Here is a 22,584-nt window from a genome sequence, read left to right as displayed (position 1 = left end):
TTCAGCAGGCTTAAAATACTGTCCTACCTAAGGAGGGAAAATGAAAGTCTCTTGTAGCAAGTAGCTATGAACAACAGCCATGAATCCAACCCAGAAATCTGGCTGAGATTTTAGCAGTACAAATTCAACTTGTTATTTCATCATCTGGTTTGGTTTTGATTTTGTTTCTATTATGAACATAATCAATAAAATATATAATACCCCTGGGATGCTCCCATGGTCACAGCTCCAGGATACTAATATTAAAGTAAGGATTATCTTTTTTTAAGGTCACATCATGAAAATAACTACCATTGGCCATATCAAAGTTTAATGAATGATTTTAGCCTTTCCAAATCCACAGTGGTATTAAGGGTATATTTCTACTATTTGATTTTTATAAAAGCTATGGGTTTGACAAAAATAACTCCTAATATTGACAACAAGCAGCCAGGAGATGGTATATCCTACAGTGAAGAGTCCGAAAGGTACAGCTTTGATGGTTGTTCCCTCCTTTGGGAGCATACAACAGGATGGGGATGTGTCATTTGGTGGCTAAACTCAGGAATAGTATAATCGATGTGCAGTACCAGTGAAATCAAGACAAATGAATCCTACTCATTGCAGTATGAGATTTGTCCTACAGCTTTAGGTCCTCATGGAAATATAACCATTTGTTTATTCCCCTGATTGCTTCGAGAAGGCAGCCACATTTTGATGAGATTATTTAAATGTAGAATGATTAGAAGGTTTTGCAGCTACAGAGATAGATAGGTTGTACATAAAATTTCTGCTCTTTGTAGCAACCCAATGTGATATTGAGCAAGATAATGGTCAGAAAGAACATTGCCAGGCTCCTAATGAGAGACTGTTGACAGGAAAATTACCCCAGCATTCATCAAAAAGACAATAAATGTCAAGTGTGGGGCCTTTGATGTAGTAGCTCATAATTCCTGTTTAGAAGCCTTTGCAGTCTCTCCAGGGCATGCCATCATCCTGCATTTCTGCTGATTTTACTGAAAACTTAGTTGCTGAAGCACTGCAAGGAGCAGGTGTTGGCATTCTGAATGCCACTGTCACGCTGAGACCTCAGGCAGAGCATGTTTGGCCTCAATTTCCCCATCTGCAATACAGGTGTGACCATATAGGAATTACCCAGCGACAATTCCGTGAAGGACACAGTGTTGCCATCCAAATGTTCAGGAATCAGGAGCTAGATGGTAAAACTGTGATGCTGTTTTGCCAGTGAGTTAGTCATGTATTTTTAATGTTAACTACGTCCAGCTCTTTGTGCCTTTGTAGTACATATTTTCAATCTCTCTCCTCCACAGCCGCAGGAGATTACTTCACACCAACACAAAATTAATTCTCACCCAGTCTGCCTAATTCTAGGCTGGGAGGCCTTGAGAAAACCACATGAAGTTTATATAAAAGCTTATATAAAGTCCTATTTGGTTCTTTGCCTCCATGGAATGTGGAAGGTCTAAATAACTTGCTCATCACCCAAGTCCTCTCTTTATCTTCAGCTTATACATCCTAAATGATGTGGCGAGGCAGATTGTTGCCTGGTCCATGAATGAGGAACACTTGTGCTGAGTGTTTACCTAGCTGTTGCTGCACCCGGGCTTTTTGTTTGCCTTGTTCATGAGGGGTGCCTAAAGCTGTATCATGAGTGATACAGCATCACAGAATCACTGAATGGTATGGGTTGAAAGGGACCTTAGAGCTCATCTAGTTCCAACCCCCTGCCACAGTCAGGGACACCTTCCACTAGAGCAGGTTGCTTTGAGCCCCTTCCAGCCTGGCCTTGAACACTGCCAGGGATGGGGATATGATCCTATCCTCCAGATTTTGCCTATAGTTCTTGTCTGAAATTTCCAGGTGAAGACTCAAAGCCAGTCTTCTAAGGCCTCCATGTACTCCGAGGTCAGTGTCTGGATCATTCATTACATTCACACCAGCAATCCCTTGCTTGCATTTTCTCAATCAGTTTTTATTCCAGCTGTTTCTGTGTATATGGGCAGAAAACATGTCCCTGTCACTTGCAGGGATAAGCCACATTCTAGAGGATGTATGCAGATAGAGCCGTACTTAGTTTCCAGGGAAGGCTGTGTATGTGCCACATGCTCTTAAGGTCACCTGAAACTGGGCTAGTTACCTATCAGACATTGCTGCAGAGCAGATTCCTTGATAAAAATGAATGGGGGGGACAAGGGATAGGCTCCTTGCTATTCTGGGACAAAACTCCTCTTCAGGCAGCAGATAGCCACAGCAGTAAAGGCTCCCAATACATCATTTGGTTTGCTGTTTCTTGGCTGTAGAACTTAATTATCCAGTCTGTTTTGCAGGAATAACCTGTCAATCCATTAAATTAAACAATAAAGGCAGAAACGAAAAATTATATTGCTTAGTCAATCTATAGGGGCCAGTGCAGGAATGTTCTGAAACCTGAAGTTTTTGTGTCTAGTGGTTCAACAAGCGGGACCAGATCACTAACCTGGGTTAGTGGTAGGTGTGCCTGCCAGTGGCAGGGGGTTGGAACTGGATGAGCTTTAAGACCCCTTCCAACCCGAACCATTCTATGACTCTATGGAGTGTTCCTGTGGATGCCACCCTTCTTGGAATTGATGATTACTAATTACACAATTACTTTATCGCATGAAATAGTACAAACAAGTACTGTGAAAACTCAGTGAAACCCGCTTACAAATATTTTTTTCTCTTCAAGATTTGAAGACAACACAAACATTTGTCATACCCATGAAAAAGACTGAAAGATCAAGAGCCTAGAGAAGCGGTGTTCTCAAAGATCTGAACTCAGTTGTCCAGAGCTCCATACTTCCTCAGCTTCCATGGATTTGAACTGTGAAGGAGCTTGGTCTTTTACAGGGAAAGCAAAGGACAAGGTAAAGTTCCTACCTTCTGCCTATCATATGAACAACCAGAACACCATTTTTGATGGTTAACTTCCCCTCGCATCACCATTTTGTCTTGCTAAGGTGTGTCTGCTCTGAACTCATAGTGAAAAACACTAAGGGTAGCTAGAATCATAGAATAGTTAGGGATGGAAATGACCTGAAGATCATACAGTTCCAACCCCTTGCCATGGGCAGGAATGTCTCACACTAGACCAGGTTGCTCCAAGCCCATCCAGCCTGGCTTTGAACACTGCCAGGGATGGGGCATTCACAACTTCCTTGGGCAACCCATTCCAGTGCTCACCACCCTCACAGTCAAGAACTTCCTTATATCTAACCTGAAATTCCCCTGTTTAAGTTTAAACCCATCAACCCTTGTCCTATCACTACAGTCCCTGATGAAGAGTCCCTCACCAGCAAAGACCTGTATGTCTTTGAACTATTAGTATCTTATGAGGCCATTCAAGTTCAAGGAATTCCATGCACAGGAATAAGATGACCAGAATTCAATCCCATTGCAGTGTAACTATTTCAAATGAAGTAATTATTCTTTAAAAACACAGGGCTTTTTTCTTCAAAAATTATAACCACCAGTTAATAACAATGCCAAACCCCATCTTATGGAGGTGGCAATTGCAGAAGGAGTATTTCAAAATACTTAAAATAATATTCTCATCCAAACTATCCCTCATGTTTTAATATGGCCAGTGACACCATTTGATTACTGCTGTTAGTTGGAAAGAGCCTTGTTCTGCAAAAATCAGATAATGTACTTATTTCTAAAAGCCTGGAACAAAAGACCCAGTAGAGATTTGCTGAGTAGTTACAAAATAGCCATTAAATATAAATATTTTTAAAAACAATTTACTCTTTCCTAATGCTTTTAGAGCAGCATGTGGGAACAGAGGCTAAGTGCAGCATCTTACTGCATTAAAAAAAGGACATGATGAAGGTTATTGAGCTCCAGATTTAACCCTTCTATCTCTTAAATGCTCCGAATAGTTTCTAACCTACAAAGACTATGTGAGTTTATATAAAACTTCCCCATCTTTCCTAGTGGTAACAATAAAAGTTTATCTTTTAAAAACAATTATTCCAAATGATCCATATTTTTCACATTCCTATAGAAACAAACTATGTTTGAGGGTGAATTCACATTTAAGTTTCCATTCCTCAAATTAAACATAGCAGCAGAACTGACTATTGCTCTTTTCATCCTTTTTCATTTCCATCACAGATGGAAAGAGACTTGCTTTGATGGGCTGTATATGCATAAATGATATGAGTATTTATATCACTAGTTTGAACGAAACTGTGTAGGGCAATTAGAAAGAAGTGAGGCTGATTTTTACTCCAACCTGTCCAGGTCTTGTTCCAGTATAAGGAATAACAATTTCATTCCAGTACTTGGGAAGCAAAGTGTCATTCAATGCCTTGAGCCCAGCAGTGCACCTGCTAGAGTACAGCCCATGGCTACTATGTCAGAAGCAGATTGCCGGAACCATGAGACCACTTCTTGTAACAGAGGGACAACACACAAGGCTGGCACTGCCATCAGCACCCTTTGCAAGGTGGCTTCATGCTCAGGCTGCTCTGAAGTAGACCTGCAACAACTGCAGTGCACAGCATTGGGCCTGGGATTCCTTTGCTTCCATACAGCACCATCGTTGTCCAAACACCCAAAGACAAAAGTGGTAACTGCACTGCAGCCATTTTTCAGCTCAAAGTACCTGCAGTAACAGGCAGGCCTTCAGCAGTGTGGGTTTTAGCACTGCTGAGGATGCTCAACAGCATTAGGCAAGGCCTACGGAGAGACTATCAGGGCACCATGAAGGGCTGAGTAAGCCAAAGCTGATGTGGACTTATCCATAACAGATCAGGAGTAATGGATCCCCGGAGAATCATAGAATTATAGAATGGTTTGGGTTGGAAAGGTCCTTAAGATCATCCAGTTCCAACCCCTGCCATGGGCAGGGATACTTGGCACTAGACAATGTTGGCCAAGCCCTGTCCAACCTGCCCTTGAACACTGCCAGGGATGGAGCATTTACTGCTTCTCTGAACAGCCTGTTTCAGTGCCTCACTACCCTCACAGTAAAGAACTTCTTCCTTATATCTAACCTGAAAGGCAGAGAACTGTCCCAGGACTTTACTGAGTATTTGCCACTCCAGAGGAGGACTGAGGAGTGAACTAACACTCATACAGACAGGGAACCAAGGATGCAGGAGCAAACATACCTTAAACAAAATCGGTTTTGATTCATGCTACTTCCACATTTGGAATTTTAGTAGCTGTTGGTAGGATTTATCTGACCTAACTTTAGACACTAAGTCTGAGCTAAACACTTTAGGCTACTTCGACTGTCAAAAAAGGAAAAAGGCCCCATCCGTAGTGTGCTTCACCTTTCTTAGATGCCTATTTAAATATGAAATAGATGAGCCTTCCTAATCTGGCTACGTGGAACTTCACAATAAATGCTGAGAGGTCATCCCATGTTGATTACCATGGGTTGATACTGAGGCTCCTATCATTCAGGATCATCATCAATAATACATCCTCAGCTCATTTGCAGATGATGTGAAACTGGGGGAATGGCTGATGTACTGAGTGGTCTGATTTCAATCCACAAGAACCATAATCTAAGGGGAAATGCAAGTTGCTGCTCCGAGGAAGGAATAACCCCAAGGACCAGTACAGGCTGGGAGGTGACTGGCAGAGCAGCAGTCCTGCTAAAACCAGGCTTACAGCAGGTGGTTGCCCAACTGAACATGAGCCAACAGTGCACTCTCATCACAAGTGATGAGTACTGAGCAATTTAGACTGGCTGAAAGTGGCCAGCAGATGGAAGAAATACTTTGTTCTCCTCTGCCCGGCACTGGTGAAGCCATTATTTGGAATACAGTCCAGTTTTAGCACAACCAGTATAAAAGGAATGTGGAGAAGCTGGAACTGGTCCACTGGAGAGTTACCAAGCTGGTTACCTAAAGAACATGACCTACAAGGTAAGTGGAGGAAGCTCCATGTGTTCAGGCTGGCACAGGAGAGTCCAAGTCTGGTCTAACTGTAGCTTGTGACTGCATGAAGAGAATTAGAGAGATAATGGAGCTGAAGTTTCTCAGTGATGTCAGATAACGCATGTTGTGGATGGAGTGAGGCACTTCACTCGTCACAGAGAAGCAGCTATGTATTTTATTGATATAAACCAGCAATTTAACAACATTTGATAGTAAATGCAACAATCGTTTAACAAGATTTCATGGCGAGGTACACTTGATTATTTACTGTATAGAGAACAGGGTGAGACAAAACAGTCAGGGAGCCCCTCCTGTTGAGTCATGAGGTTCAGAAAGGATCCCCTTTCTTTCTAATATCCTTCACAGAGGGGAGTCTAAGTGCAGCTGGATCCAGACTTGGTCAACAGTTTCTGACTAAAGCATTATAAACATGTAATTAATACTTTATATCACTTAGGTAAGTGATACTTCAGATTTTCAGTGCTCTTACTCCCAATTCAATTATTTAGTACCCAATGTGATGAGGATTCTCTAAACTTTGAGGAGGGACCTTGAGCTGTCCCTGCTTGAGGGGAGATCCTGGCACGCAGCCCACTGCCATGCAGGAGAGCTCTACAGGACCTGTGCCATCCACTGTCTGTGAAGTAGGATAATTCACTCATAGTCACATTCACATGCTGACTACAGGAGTTAGTTTCTTCCAAATTTGGCTTGAGTTGGACATTTACCAACACTGCAGTAAGGTGGGTGCATTGCTCAGATTAATCCTTGGACATTGTGGTGTTACCTGTTTCCCCAAATCCACTTTGAGCCAGATGCAACCATCACAACCAGACACATCCGTTATGAACACCACTACTGGTTACCACTTGAGCAAAGATACAGGAAATAAAGGTCAGGTTGGGTGGTGGGAACACACTGCCACCATGTACCAGGGAGCAGTGGCCAAAAAAATTGCTGCTTTGAGGCTCAGACTGAGCATTAAGAAAAAATATTTCATCAGGAGGGTTGCACAGCACTGCAACAGGTTACCCAGAGAAGCAGCTGAATCCCTGTTGTCAAGAACATAAATCTGTGGCGGAGCTGCTCCGGTGTTAGTGAAATACCAGCTCCGAGCACATGGATGGATTTTCCAACTAACACATCTGAGATTCTGTGATAAACTGAAGACTTACAGCCTGTAAATGACAGCTGGGTCAAAACCCTGCCAAAGTGAGAATCTCTGCTGAAGCTGACAGGCAATGGCTTTCACAGTGTGCCCTTTGTGAAGCTAAACACTCCTAAACCATGCTCAGCCTCACTGGAGTCGATGGCAAAATTCTTCAAAGTTGGGATAAGTGACTGAGATGATGGTGGAAAACCAGGATTTGCTGAGGGAGACAAACTAGTGATACTGCAGTTCATAAGCAGATATATCTGTAGGGAGCAATGGGCTACTGTTACAAGCTTCTGTCTGTAACATCTAAACAGCACTGGAATTCATCATCTGTATTACCATCATATCTGGAATGTGTCCAAGCCATTTAATTCTCTATTAATAACAGTAAATGGCAATTCTTTTCCAGAATGATGGAGACAGGTACTGAACAGGGTGATCTGGGCTCTCTCCCAGTCCCTGTGATTCCCTGAGTACCCTGGGGCATGCTAAACTGATTTTTGCAGCACGAAGTTCCTTCTAAAACCATAGATTAAATTCATTGCTGAAAAACCCCCATTGTGTTTGATTTTTCCTAACATTTATTATATACTTAGAGTAAATTTATTGTGTCTTTGGCATATGTAAGAAGAGACATTTCACTTTCAGTAAGAACAAAAATTGAGTTCCCAAAGGTAGCTGCATGAAGAATCACAGCTAAGGTTAGCTCAGAAACAAGATTCATTTCTTCTCATCCTGACAGTGTGACCAGACAGGCTTACGTTTCTGAATAAAGGCTTCAATCCCTTCCTGCCCATCTCTCAAAGTCAAATTGTCTACCATGACCTGAGTAGTCATTTTGTAAGCAGTATCGAGGTCCTGGGCCATCTGTCTGTAAAAGGTGGCTTTCCCCAGGGCCAGCACAGATTTGCTGCTTTCACATATCTTGCGAGAGATCTTCATGGTCTCTTCTTCCAGCTTGTCTTCTGGTACCACCTTGCTGACAAGCCCATGCATTAATGCTTCCTGGGCAGAAAGAGGTTCACCCGTGAAAAGCATCTCTAATGCCACCTGAACAAGACAAAATGTTGTATTACGTCAGTTCAACTGCCTTATAGCTTTGGTTTGTTTGTGCAGCTTCAGCCTCCTCCTTCAAGTACAAGTTAATTTTTTGATAAACTTAAGATTTAAATCTTTTGGCTTCTTTAAGCTGCCAAGGAAGTGTCAAAAGGTTTCAGCAAAGAGGACTGGGTGTAAACCTGGCTTGTTTCAAACCTGCCCACTGATTCCCACTGTCCTAGGCTGACACCTCTGGGTTTCTTTTCAAAAGCCCGTAATTGCAGTAGGAATTGAGAGATGTGGATGGTTCACAAACTGAAATGACTGAACTCAGCATTTTAAGCTGGGCATATAATAAGAAGTAAAGATTTATTAAGTGAATGTGTAGCTTTTGAAAATACCAGCCTTAGTTTTAAGTTGGTTAGGGCTGGTTTTAAATATGTCCTTCTTAAAGCCATTAACTATTTCAGTCTCCTGCTGCTTCTAGCATCTTGTACTTGAGGTTTTGAATGAAGATGTCCCCCAAATACTCAGTGACTACTCAGTCTTGTATATCACTAACAATGTTTTGTCATGACTCTTGATGTAATTACCCAATGCCCTGAATTGTAAGAGCTGATGATCGTTGTTGGTATCTTTGCTTTGGTATTTACACATTCATTTGATACAGTTTAGCGTGAGGTGTCCCTGCCCATGGCAGGGGGGTTGGAACTAGATGACCTTAAGGTCCTTCCCAACCCTAACTATTCTATGATTCTACAAGGTAAAATCAATCATCCTGAGAACTGTGGGGAATGTTCTTGCTCCTTTGAAAAGTGGCACAGAGAAAAGTATATCCCACACATTTTAAAAAGGTAACAATAACCCCCAGAAATACCAATTCAGGAACAGTTATGACTGTTCACCGTAGCAGACTTGGAACAAAACCCCACAGACAGACTATATGTGAACAGGATGGCCTCACGAATGGCAGGTTTAAAGTTGAAGCTCTTATCCAGCAACTGAAGTTGGGCAGTTAAGTCACTGCATCTCAGCAGAGCCCTGCTGGGCTTGGAGAGTCTGTCCCCATGAATCCAACTGCATTAGAACTGGAAATGCCTTTTCTCAGTTACAGAAGCTTTACAGATCGTCATACTGTTGTTTATGCAGTGAGAAATCTGTAGTCACAATCAGTAGGAAATGAAGCAGGAAGAAAGTATGGGAAGGTTTTAGATGCTATTTAAAGCATCTTGATCTTACACCTAGGCAGCTCCTGCTGGCAGTGGAATGTCACTGCCTGGCAAGAGTTGATACCTCGGTGGGACTGATATCCTGAACTTGCAGGGGTTTCCTCATCAGGGGAGAACATCACTGGCAAAAACGCAGAGCTGTGTGTTGGAAAGGAAAGGGATGGCTGAGCTGCTGTGCGGCTGGGACGAGCTCATGCTGGCTGGAATCGCATCAGGAGGAAGCTGCTTTCCCTAAGCAGAGTTCATCCCTTTATGATTTTCCCCAGTCCCAGACAAAGATATCTTTTGCAACAAAGTATTTTCAATGTTGTACCATAGCAAAAGAAAGTCCAAGCAATAGAACATCTCCTGTGGAGATGTTCCTGCAGAGTGGAGGCAGGCTGAGAGAGCCGGGCTTATTCAGCCTGGAGAAGAAAAGACTCCAGGGAGAACTTAGAGCAGCTTCCAGTACATAGAAGGGGTTGCCAAGAAAGCTGAAGAGGGGGTTTTACAAGGGCATGTAATGACAGGACAAAGGGGAATGGCTTTAACCTGACAGAGGAGAGATTTAAATTAGATATCAGGAAGTTCTTCCCTGTGAGGGTGCTGAGGCACTGGCACAGGGTGCCCACAGAAGCAGTGGCTGCCCCATCCCTGGCAGTGCTCAAAGCTGGGTTGAATGGGGCTTGCAGCAACCTGGTCTAGTGGAACGTGTCCCTGCCCGTGGCATGGGATTGGAACTGGATAAGCTTTAAGGTCCCTTCCAATCCAAATCATTCTATGATTCTATGAAATAAACCTCCTAACACTGGAACCTACTTGCAAAATTACAGAGTACCTGGGAAGGAAGCCTACCTTTCTTGGAAGAGATCTGCCCAAGGCCACAGCTGGTGTGGAGCAGAACAATCCAATGTTCACCCCAGGAGTAGCAAACTGAGACTTCTCACTTGCCACTGCGATGTCACAGCTGGCCACCAGCTGGCAGCCTGCTGCTGTAGCCAGCCCGTTCACTTTGGCAATCACTGGTACTGGAAGTTTTTGGATTAAAGTCATAACCTGCATGCACAAAAGAAAGTGGTCAGTCTCAGAAATTCAAACGGTGGCTGTTCTAAAACACACCTGATGTGTGCAGTTTTAGACGAGTGCTGTACCAGTATCTGCTGGGTTTATGTAGCATGAGCAGGTCCTGCTAACTCCGGTGGAAATGGTAAACCCAAGAATCAGAGGCAGAAACACTTGTTATCAGATCTGCATGGAGCTTGGGTACCTCTGCACCACAGGTCAGTGTTCCTGGCTGTGGGAAGATGTGTATCCCAGACACACCATCCCCGCCTTCATTTGCCCTATAACAGAAAGATGACTTCATCACAAGAAATTAAACCAGCCTCTTGCTGGTTTCTGCATGATCTTGAGCTGGGGTTGGTCTCACCCAAACACTATCACTGGCTGCCTTTCTATGCTTACTCTTCAATCCAGGAAGAGACCTGCCAGCAAACAATTTTTCCTGCTTGCATTTAGACGTAAGAAGGGAAGAAAGCCTCATTCTCTCTGTTAGATAATTCTTGAAGGTTGGACATCCAACTTCAGATAGCTGAAGTTAAGGAAGAGGATTTTGTCTTAACTTTTCTGATTCCCCTTTCATACAGTGGGAATCAACAAACTCACCTAATTTTAATGCCTGAAGATTGAAAATGCTGCTTAAATGATTACAGTCATTATCTGGATTAAATTAAAATAATCTCACGTTAGCACAATGTAGCAAGATAACAAATGTTCATTTGCTACTTCAGTATCTCCAGTAGGTGAAGATGAAAACAGCAAATTCTATGTTGCTTAGGTAAAATGACCTATATTTGGTTCTGAATTTGATCAGTCTTTGTCTCTGTTCTTCTGTCTTTGTTTAGTTTCAGTGGATCTTGAGAAGCAGACAACAAAAGAGTAAGAGCATGTGCACATGTGCAGACAAACAAGTACCGAGTGCTTTTGTGGCTGCAAAAACTCAAAGTCAACACCTTCTCTGAGACCCCCCCCAACCTGTTACTTCTGATTTTGTATTTGAAAAGCTTCTGGACATGTGATATTCTCAACTGTCCCCAGCTTGTATGTGGCAAGTTCTTAGTTCTCAGATACTGCATTACATAGTATGGCAAACACTGCTGTATGCATGGGGAAACAGAGGAGAAACAGCTGAGATGATCTGCTTAAGATTAACCATCACAGAGGAGATGTAGAAGCTGAGGTTCCTGAAAATCAGTCCAGTGCTCTGGACCCCAGTCCACAATGCTGCAGGCATGTCATTTGGGTAGGATACATTCCACTGAAGTACTGAAATCCAGGAAAACACAATCCCGTTTTGGAAGCCCTCAGAAGTACCACCACAAAAGCAAAAGTCAATTGTTCTACTGTACTAGAGCATCAATTAATTTCTCTGTTTCTGTTGCCTGTAAAGTGCCAATTTATTTAACAGTAAGGCTTTCTTCCTCCACAGTGATAATAGTGGGTTGTGATTTATGAGTAACTTAAATCCCTTTAGGATACTCAGGTAGAGAGTTTAAAGCACTCACCCCTGCCATGAACATCAGAAAAGGGATCACTTCAAATGCCATTTCATTTCTTATATTTAAGCTCTTCCTGAACTTGCTTTGCCAATTTCACAGAAGCAATTGGGTTGACAGTGACCTCTTAAGATTATCGAGTCCAATCCACGTACTCAAGCAGACGCGGGTAGAGTGGGTTGTCCAGGACTGTGTCCAGTATCTCCGTCTCTGTATTTCATGCTCTCAAGAATACTAATCTGAAATTGTTATACTAAACTTAATATACAGCAGAGCACCATTCTCATGAAGATAGCTAGTCTTGGTTTTAACTCTAAATCTCACATTCTGATGTTTTTTCTATTTCTCCTTATTAATCAAAGTTTGCTTTAGTACTCATTAATTCTGAATACAGCCACAGTGCTTGATATACACACAGGAGAATTTAAATCCTTTTAGTCCTTAAAGTGAGCAATTTACCAGCTCTTGATGCACACTATATGGAGTAATTTTGACACTTTTCCTGCCTGATCTTTCCTTTTCTGTGACCAGGAAGCTGCATGGTTCAGTTTTGCACTGACATCATGCTGGTATTCTGCCCTGCAACTGCAAAATCAATGTTAAACTATTGGCTGCTGAACTATCAGACCTTGGCTCCCTCCTGATGAAGGGACTAACCTGTCATTCATTCATAGTGGCACTTACCTCTGTGACCAGCATGCCAAGATGGAACCCAGGCAGAGCTGCCAGGGTTAGTAGCTAGGTGTTGGGAAAGAACACTTGATCACAAGTGATTTGAAGGTGGTTATCCCTAGATTTCTAGGAAAGACATTGCCCAAATACTCTGCTGCAAGGAACACTGGCTGAACTGAGGAACACATCATGCCTGTATCCATTTTAGGAGACATGCACTCTGGCATTCTACCCCTTTTAATCCCTGGATTTCTCCAGGCAATTCTCATAATTTCACCAGGATCACATATTAAAATGGCAGAGCAGCAAAAAGCAAGAAAACTGAACCAACCATTTGTGCTTTAGGTAGCAGATAAGCAATGCTGTCCTTCATTGAACCAGTACCACTGCTTGCTCTTGATACCAGGCAAAGGGGTGTCACTTAAGAACTGCTTACCTCTGCACACATTTCAAATACTTGGGAATGATGCTTCACATCATCTTCACTTGAAAGTTCCTTTAAATCATGGCCGGAACAAAATACAGGTCCTTCAGCTGTAAAGAATTGCAGGAAAAGTCAGTTTGGTTTAATCAAGAAACCAGAGGTACAGGAGTATCAATGTCCCAGGGGTAGCTATGTCAGTGAGGTGTCAAGGGCCAAAAAGGAGCTTGGGGAAGGAGCTCCACAGAGAGTTCCAAGATACTGCCTTCTGGGTTTTGTAACAACTTTCAATTGAGACATTTAACCACAGTAACACCCATAAGCATTTTTTAAAGCCTGGTTTTACTTCCCTTCCAAGTTAATTCTGTTAATAACAGAATGAGTCCAGCTTCTTGTTAAGGATACTGTTCTAAACACTCCTTGGGACAATGTAAACAAGTCAGCTGGAGCAAGGATGGAGTGCTCTGCTCTCACACAAATGCCGTTAGTCCCTATTTATTGTACTCAGCATTAATGATTAACTGCTGCTAAATAAGCATCAAGATTTTTGTGTCACAGCATTCAAGGCCACAGTGAAAAAAGGAAAAAAGGTTGTTCTGCTGGAGGAGAACCAGAAGGGTTGTTGGGGCATTGCTTCCTCTCCTGTAAAACTGTCATCTAGGGAATCCCAAAAAGCACATCAGGGTTTGTGCAGCAAAAGAGCAGGTTCCTGTGGACCTCAGCTTTGAATTTGCTTTCCTCCAGTAGCAGCTAAGGTAAAACACCCTTTACAACAGCTTTCCTTTGGCATGAGGGTATCTGCCATAACAATAAACCAATTTGACGCTTCTGAATCCTTCAGAACTCCTCAGATATCTGTATGGATGTGACATTTTCAGCTACAATTATGCACACACAACCTATGCACTCGTTTCTTATGAATCAGATTATTGTGACACCGTGTATCCAGAAACAGCCACACAGTTAACACCAGTCAGCTCACAGGATCACCAATACCCATCTGGAAATTAATCACAACTGCATTTGTGCCTCATTGAGGAAGAATCCACTGCAAAGCCCGTGTCAGACTCAAAGCATTTCCTGAGAAGTCCTTTTATTTTCTTTCTTCTTTTGCATTCCATTCAGCAAGAGAACTGGAAATCAACAGAAACATGAAATTTCTTTTTAAACTAAAACGAAAAACCATTAAATTGTGCTTGCAAACTCCCAGATTTTTGTACTCCCGAAGAAGAAGAGGAAGTGTTTAACACAATTTGCAACTGCTGTTTGAAATGTTGAATATATATATTTAAACTCATCCTGGTGAACTCAGACTACTTCCATTCTCATGTTTGGGTACTGTGGGTAGCCAGGGTCTGGCGGTCGGAAGATATCTCGCTGTACGGAAAGATAGAGCCCCTCTCCTGATGGCCAATAACACTTAGTTTATGAGGTAAGCAGACGGAAGTGACGTTGTAAATCCAAGCTATATAACGCCGTGTCATTAAGCAATAAGACGCCATTTGCCGTCCACCACATTGGTGTCTGTGAGCTGATGGCCCAGTCGGCCAGGGGTGGGCCGTTGCACGGTTCCTGAACCACGTCGCCACGCCCTCTAGAGGCAACAAGTGGTGCCGAAACCCGGGAAATCGCCTGGACGGGTGAACGCCGGCCGGAGCTGCAAAACCAGCCCGGCGGGGAGGACGCTCCCGGACCCACAAGCAGGATGGAATCCGTTGTGAAGGTCATATCCAAAATGCATAGGCAATGGGGTATTGATTGTAAGCCCAAAGATTTTACTCTCGCAGTTGCGAGGCTTTTGGGGAAGGTTATACATGCCCTGCGGAAAGCCATACGCGAGCAGGAAACCTGGAAGGCGGCGAAATCCTGCTTGCGAGACGCCCCAAGACTGGGGGTCGGTGTGGCCACGCGGACTCTGCACCCCCCCGACGGTCCCGGCTCTCCTGAGCCTGTGCTATCTCGGGAAGGCGACGCACCTCCCCATCTTCCGAACCCCGATCTGTTTCCGGATAAACGGAAACCACCAGAGTCCATTTGGGGTGGGGAGGCTGGAATTGCTGCGGGGAATGCGGAGCCCCGAGAAGGCTGGGTCGAGCTATCGCCCTATCCGCCTCAAGATGGCGCTGAGCAAAAAGACGGAGGGCGGGACGAACCAAGGGGGAGGAGCGGACCAGGAAGGAGGGGCGGGCAAAAGAGGGAGGAACGGCCCGCCCGTAAGGGGAAGGAACAGCCCGCCCACAAAAGAAGCGGGCGGGGCCGGAGCCCGGCAAGGGGAAACCGGACACCGGATACAACCGGTCAGTCAAGTTCTGAGTCTGAATCAGACACTGGCTGGGGATCAGACAATAGTTGGGATGAGCGGCTCACAACTGGTCCAAATTTAGAGCGGCCAGGAACGGAGATAAACAGAATTAAGGGCCAAAATATCCCCATCCAAATTAAAAAGGAATCACGGGGGGAGGAGGTCCCTCTCACGGACTGGAGAAAAATAATGATTGAGTGTGCCAACTGGACCCCATCGACCGTGTTAGCGTTTCCGGTCCGAGTGACGGATGGGGGACAGAGGGTCCACTCGCCCATAAACCCTAAGGATATACAAGCAATTGTTAAAGCAATCGCAGACAAAGGCCTTAATTCTGCAATGGTCTCTACCCTTATAGATGTTGTCTTTGGGGGAGACGATATGCTCCCGTTCGATATAAAACAAACTTGTAGATTGATTTTTGATGGAGCGGGGATGATCGTTTTCAAACAGGAATGGGAGGATAACTGTGCGAGACAGTTAGCCCAAGCAGCTGGGGCAGATCATCCACTACATGGCTCCAGTCTGCAGCGGCTGATGGGCACAGACCCAACAATGATTACCCCCCAGGCACAGGCCCAGGGCCTGCGGGCTCACGAGGTAATGACAACCACCCGCGCAGCTAGAGAAGCCATTCACACAGCTTCTAGAGTTATTGCTAAGCCATCGCCATGGGCCACAATAAAGCAAAATGAAAGTGAAAGCTTTACGCAGTTTGTGGATCGTCTCCAGGCCGCGGTCGACTCTTCGAACCTGCCTGTGGAAGCGAAGGGCCCGGTCGTAGCAGAATGTTTACGCCAACAGTGTAATTCGACAACCAAAGAGATTCTGCGATCACTCCCGGTGGGGTCGAGTATCGCAGACGTGATCAAGCACGTCGCAAAGGAAGAGCATTTAGCCCCAATTCAGGCGGCTGTTCGCACCGCAGTCACCAATATGATGATATGTTTTAAATGTGGCCAGGCAGGCCACGTTGTCACTAATTGCCCATTGCCCCCCCTGCGCCAGAACAGGCCCAGAGGACCGTGTTGGGTCTGTGGAAAGAAAGGATATTTTGCTAAGGACTGTAGATCCAAACAGAGAAACGGGAAGGGGAGAGGACACCCGGGCCACACACAGCCCTCTCCCACTTGGAACGTGAGGCGGCCCAACTATGCCAACCCCGGATGGGGCGAAGCGCTCCCGAACCCGGTATCCCCTCGAGAAGCGACCAACTTCATGGTCCAACCAACGATCCAGCCGAATCAGTCCCTACCTCGGGGACAACAAGGACCACCCCCTGGGGGCGAGACCCCAGGGTGGCCCTGGCAGTAAAGTGTGATAACCCTCCAGTGGTATCCGCTTAAGTCTATTAAACCGGACCTCCAGAATAAAGCTAATGAAAACTGTGAGTTTTTGTTTACAGGACCGATTCATTGGACACCCTCCTGACCGGTACTTCCTACTACCAGAAGGCGACGATGAGCCAACAAACTCCCTACCCACACCTAAGAGCCCTGCAGCAACTGAATACCCCGCATCGACAGAACACCAGCAACGTCAAAATGCCCTTCGCGGGGGGGGGGGGGCACGGTACTTCTGTGCAATCATGTTTTTGGGGCTTATCACCGTGGGGAAGGCAGAATCAGATTCTCATTATCCCTATCAGCCATTCACATGGACATTGTATCACTTTGGCTCTGGCACAGTTATACAAACTGTAACAACTTCAGGGGCTCCTAGCTTTAAGGTCACCTTGTGTTAACTAACACCTGTACGTCCATATCAAAATATGATGGACCTTTATCTTTGCCCTGTTCCCAGTCCGGGAAAAGGGTACTGTAACTTCCCCGGACACTATTACTGTGGATATTGGGGCTGTGAGACGATTGCAAATGTGTGGGTTCCAGAACCCAGGAAAGATCCCTTCTTGAAAGTCTCTCAGACCCCTTACAAGTGTAAACAAGTGAAAGACAATTCGTTGGGGAGACTAAGAAGGTCCCCCCATTGGGGACCAAGAGGGCGCCCCCAGTATGGAGGGAGGAGTGTGTGCTGTGTCGAAAGAGGAGTGCTGTGTATATGCGGACCACGCCGGAGTGGTAAGAGACACCATGGCAAAGTTACGGGAGGGTTTAGAAAAACGAAGAAGAGAACGAGAGGCACACCAAGACTGGTTTACATCCTGGTTTACCCAGTCGCCATGACTGACTTCCTTGATACCTATCTTGATAAGACCAATTGTAATGATTGTACTGGCGCTGGTCCTCGGACCCTGTATATTAAATAAGCTTGCGTTGTTTATTAAGAGCCGGCTAGTAACGGTTAACATTATGTTAGTAGAACGCTGGCAATTGCTTTGATACCGTGTTTGGTTAATGTTACCTCAAGTTATTCTACTTGAATTCAACTATCTGGACAAATCCAAACCCCTGGGAAACCTTTTTGGACATTGTCACCCCCTCTTACCACGTAGACTGGCCCCCTACGTGGTAACAGGCGTGCACTTTTAAAGGTTGGAACGCCCGAACCTCATGCTGAGTGAAGGGAACAAAAACTCATCACAGTCAGGTCAATGTTGCCTGCGCGGGGACGCCCGCTAGGGTTGAGTCTGTCACCTCACACAGCAGTGATGCCTCTAGGAGATAGTTTATTGATGGTCTTCCCAGGGCCCATAAATTCGATCTGGAATACAACACCTCAGAGAGATCTTGTTTTCAGCTATACTTGTTCTCAACATTCCCTTTAGTTACCCCCAATCTTACCTCGTTGTTCCAATATACCTCTTGATTACCTTTTATGTTTTCTACTCGTTTGTAATATATAGTATAAAATTATTTTCCGATACACAGTAGAAATAAGATTCTTTTTGCAATACAATATATTTTCTTTAAGCTAATTACTTTTTAGTTAATATAATTATGCATAGGGAGGGGGGAAATGTGGGTAGCCAGGGTCTGGCGGTCGGAAGATATCGCGCTGTACGGAAAGATAGGGCCCCTCTCCTGATGGCCAATAACACTTAGTTTATGAGGTAAGCAGACGGAAGTGACATTGTAAATCCAAGCTATATAACGCCGTGTCATTAAGCAGTAAGACGCCATTTGCTGTCCACCACATTGGTGTCTGTGAGCTGATGGCCCAGTCGGCCAGGGGTGGGCTGTTGCACGGTTCCTGAACCAGGTCGCCACGCCCTCTAGAGGCAACAGTGTACACTAACACACTGTGTTTTCCTCAACATACACAAAACAGCAGCATCCTAAATTAATAAACCTACTTCTCTAACATGTTTGGAACAGAGGCAGGGGAAAATTATCTTAAATAGCAGAAGAAAAAACAATGGCTTAAGAACAGCTCAAGTTTCATTATATTTAAGAACTCTACAGGAGAATACCTAGATGGAAGAAAACTGTAATAGGCTCAGAGACTGTTCCCATCTGCAGGTTACAGGTGACTGCAGTATTGTGTTCTGGCCTGGCCTTCTTCAGAGGGTTTTAAAAGCAGTTTTGACAAACCAGTGGCAAAGATGATCCTGGCTTACAGCTGGGGCACAGAGCGCACAAACTGAAGAAACCATGTGAGCTGTTTAGTACCATCTACACCTACTACAAGGCAACAAGGTCACTCCAGCTCAGCCTATTCCTGTACAAAATCCCTTATCTGGGAGTGGTATTTCTTTAGTCTGAGAACCATTAGAACCTGGTTTTGTTCTTTTTAAAGTATTCTTTACACACAGTTATTTCAACCTACTGATTGCTTTTACAAAAGGAAAAGGCCCATTGACTCTCTAAACACACTGCAAAACCTGACAATGCTGACATTTTGTGGAGTGTTTCTATGGTGTTTCTTCTTAGGCATGTTAATTGCCAACAAAAACGTAACAAAAAAGCACATCAGTGGTTAACACCATGTTCAAGAATGAGAAATTAAGTACATGAGAGTGGAAACTGGGGTGTGCATAAAAGAACAGCAGGACAGCAAGATCTGAAGGGTGAAGGCACCCTTAGGATAGATACTCCTGCATGTTCCTGGCCAGCTGTATGGAAAACAACACGCAAGTCCCACCCCGTTTTCTGTAACTAGAATCATAGTATCCCAGGCTGGTTTGGGCTGGAAGGGACCTTAAAGCTCATTCGGTTCCAAACCCCTGCCATAGGCAGGGACATCTTCCACTAGAGTGATACCTGGGAATAAAGGGTTAACATTGTGCCTGCTTGCTCAAGCAGTCATTGTGCTTGGCAAAGCAGTTGCTAGAATTGCGAAGCAGAACTGTAGGAGTTACAGCTGCTAGGCAGAATTGTAGTAGATAAGATCCATAGCTTGTGTGATGAACATTTAAGACATTCTTGTTTAAATAGTATCCATAGAAAGAAAAGGAACAAAAGATAACCAGAGTAACAAAATTTGCAAGCTTGACAAGTTTCTGCTTTAAGATACATAAAACCGGCTTGTACCGAACCTGAGGTTTGGATAGGAGCTGAAACCCTGTTGAGTCTGCGTGAAAGCAAGAGGTTACTCACGGTGATGAAGAGGAACTACAGGCCTTCATCCTCACGAGCCCCTAACGACCACCACCAGGAGGCACTGTGCAAGCGCATCAATGGGACGAATGCCAGAAAACTGGCATATAATTAGAATTAATTATAATACTAGACGGGAATGGGTTTTGCACATGTATTAGGTGTGAAGCAACCTCGTGTTTATGTAATCATTATATGTAATATAAACAAACTGAGTGGCAAAGGAAAGGTGCGCATGCCTTTGGAGAAGCGATCCCCCATGCGCCCCAGTGCTGAATAAAGCATACCTACTTTACAACTTTAACAAGTTGTGGAGTCTATCCGTGTATCAAGAGCAGGTTGCTCCGAACCCTGTCCAACCTGGCTTGAACACATTCTTAACAGTTGAACATTAACTCTGTGCGAGATTTTGGTTTAAACGCCATATTACCCTATTCCTGCGCTTCCCCTCGCCCTGCCCTTCTCTCCTGTCTCAGTACCTGAGATGATAATAACTCGGAGGTCCTTGCTTTTGACGTCGTGCAGCAGGTCCTCCCTGAGGGACTGCAGCATGGACAGGGACAGGGCATTTCTTCTGCTCGGGTTGTTCAAGATGATGTTCCTGCACGAGCACAAGGAGAGTTACTACAACAAAACACTAAACGCACCCAGCGCCTCAGGAAAGGGTTCGCAGTGGTGCCCGTTCCCTCCGCCCCGGCCTCCACCTCACCGGACACCCTCCGCCTGCAGCCGCACCGTCAGCTTCTCCGGGCGCTCGGGCCCCGCCGCCGCCGCGCTGCTGAAGGCCGCGGTCAAAGCCCGCCTCAGCCGCCACCGCCCGGCGGCCGCCATGGCTGCGGGACGGGACGGGACGGGACGGGGCAGCACAGCGGGCGGCTCGCTACCGACCCCTAGGCCGGCGGGCTGCGGCGGAACGGAACGTGCCGGGCCGCGGGGCGGAGCTCCACCGGGGACACGGGCCGGGGCGGCTCCGGCGGCTTGGAGTGCAGCCAGGGGTCGTGGTATGGCGATACGGACCTTGGCTCGGGCCTGAGGCGCCATTTCTCTGCCGTGAGACGTGCCGGGTAGGAAGGTGGAATTGGTTTATGAGGATCTTTAAGGATGTTGGAGGGACTCCATAAAATGTGGACTTTTGCTATAATTTATTTAGATTCCACTGAGCATTTGCATTTGTGACCAGATTAATTCCCTCACTGTGCTGAAAACTCTTCAGTGACACTAAGCTGGGATCTGTCGTAAAAAAAGGGTCCTTTTTAAATCGGTACCTGTCACCAGTGGGGTCCCCAGGGATCAGTGTTGGGCTCAACGCTGTTTACCACCTTCATAAGTGATCTGGATGATGGGATCAGGTGTACCCCGATAAAGCAATGCTGAACTGAATGGGGAAGTGGACTCTTTGGAAGGGAGAGCCACCCTGCAGGATGACCTGGATAGGCTGGAGGAGTGGGGTAACAAGAACCTTACAGAGTTCAACAAGGACAAGTGTAAGGTCTTGCACCTGGGAAAACACAATCCAGCACAGGCTGGGATCTTCCTGCCTGGGAGCAACTCTGTGCAAAGGGACCTGGGGTCCTGGTGGGCTCGAGTGAACAGTGTGATCCTGTGGCAAAGAAACCCGCCAGGATGCTGAGCTGCATCAACAAGGGCATCAACACCAGAGGCAAAGATGTCATTGTCCCACGCAGTGCCTGTCAGGCCACACCTGGAATGCTGGGTGCAGTTTTGGTCCCTGCTATGCAGAGAAGCTGTGAACAGGCTTGAGAGGGTCAGAGAAGGAGTACAAAGGTGATCCAAAGTCTGGGGAGCCTGTGAGGACAGGCATTTTGCAATCTGAGAGGGCAAAAGGCTATGTAAGATGGAGAACTATGTGGGCACTACAGCGAATGGGTATACACTGAACAATGACACATCTGAGCCAGAAATGAAGGAGCAAAGATACTGCCATTAGAGGAGCGAGAGTGTGGCATAGCCCTGCCATAGGAGCCTCATGGATAAAACCCGTTTGTTTGTTTCTTTTATGAGAGAGCTCAGGAGGCTTCTAAAAGAGGTTCTTTGATGTCTCTGCTGAAGTTACCAGAGGGATGGATCTGGGGGAGTGGGTCCCTCTCCGTTTATGTTTCTGCTGAACCCCAAAGCTCTCCTTTGCCAGCTGCTGGTACGATGCATAGTAAGTGTTTTTAGTTTGAGAGATGCACAGCTCTCTGCAGACCCCAACTACTCAAAATAGTTCTTCCAGAAAATGTCGCTTTGCAATGTAACTTCTCACATTGCTTTTTTCTTCTGTTCTCTACTTGCAGGAGCAGTGACCTCTCTTCCTTCATACCTGGCTAAGGCAGTCTCCTGGGAAAGCAGCAGCTGTGCAGATGAGGCAGTTAGTGAACAATGTCACCTGGCACCAGATGCCAACAGGCCCAAAGACCAAGCAGTGTTGTTCCAGGAGATACAGGCTGCCCCAGTTACGATTCCCTGCTCTTCCTTACCACATTTACTCATTGTGTATCCTTTCCTAAATGAGAGGAGAAGGTATTGGTAGTTGAAGTGTCTTATACACATGCAAGTCCTTGTTGTTAGTACCTTATTTTCTGGGAGAGCAGTAAGTATCCTAAAATAAAATAGATATGTGTCCAGGTATGTTCTGTAAATGTAAATCTGTGCTCCTGCTTCCTGATCTCCCCATTCCTGTGAGTTCTTACAAAGCACTTGGAGGTTCCCAAATGTGCCTCTAGTTTTCATCAGCACCTGGTGAACCCCTGCAGCTTCTTCTGTCTGTGGTGGCAATTGTGGCTTTTCAGTTCTGAGCATCAGCCTCATACAAGAACAACTT

The 22,584-nt window shown here is 45.3% G+C and overlaps 1 protein-coding gene across 1 annotated transcript; it reads right to left on the bottom strand.

The window, feature by feature from the left end:
* Positions 1-6,075: 6,075 nt before the first annotated feature.
* On the bottom strand, positions 6,076-20,834 carry ECHDC3 (enoyl-CoA hydratase domain containing 3). The gene is made up of 5 exons (XM_080615134.1): positions 20,470-20,834; positions 20,240-20,361; positions 12,978-13,075; positions 10,170-10,370; positions 6,076-8,118 (listed from the first exon to the last, which is right to left on the bottom strand). Exons 1-5 carry the CDS (start codon positions 20,799-20,801, stop codon positions 7,789-7,791), a joined length of 1,083 nt encoding a protein of 360 aa, XP_080471260.1. The 5' UTR covers positions 20,802-20,834; the 3' UTR covers positions 6,076-7,788.
* Positions 20,835-22,584: the final 1,750 nt, after the last annotated feature.

The sequence above is a fragment of the Psittacula echo genome (assembly GCF_963264785.1).
Source record: "Psittacula echo genome assembly, chromosome: 1".
NCBI classification, from domain to species: domain Eukaryota; kingdom Metazoa; phylum Chordata; class Aves; order Psittaciformes; family Psittacidae; genus Psittacula; species Psittacula echo.
Note: the sequence above shows the minus strand (reverse complement) of the source record. Positions and strands in the feature narration are given on the sequence as shown.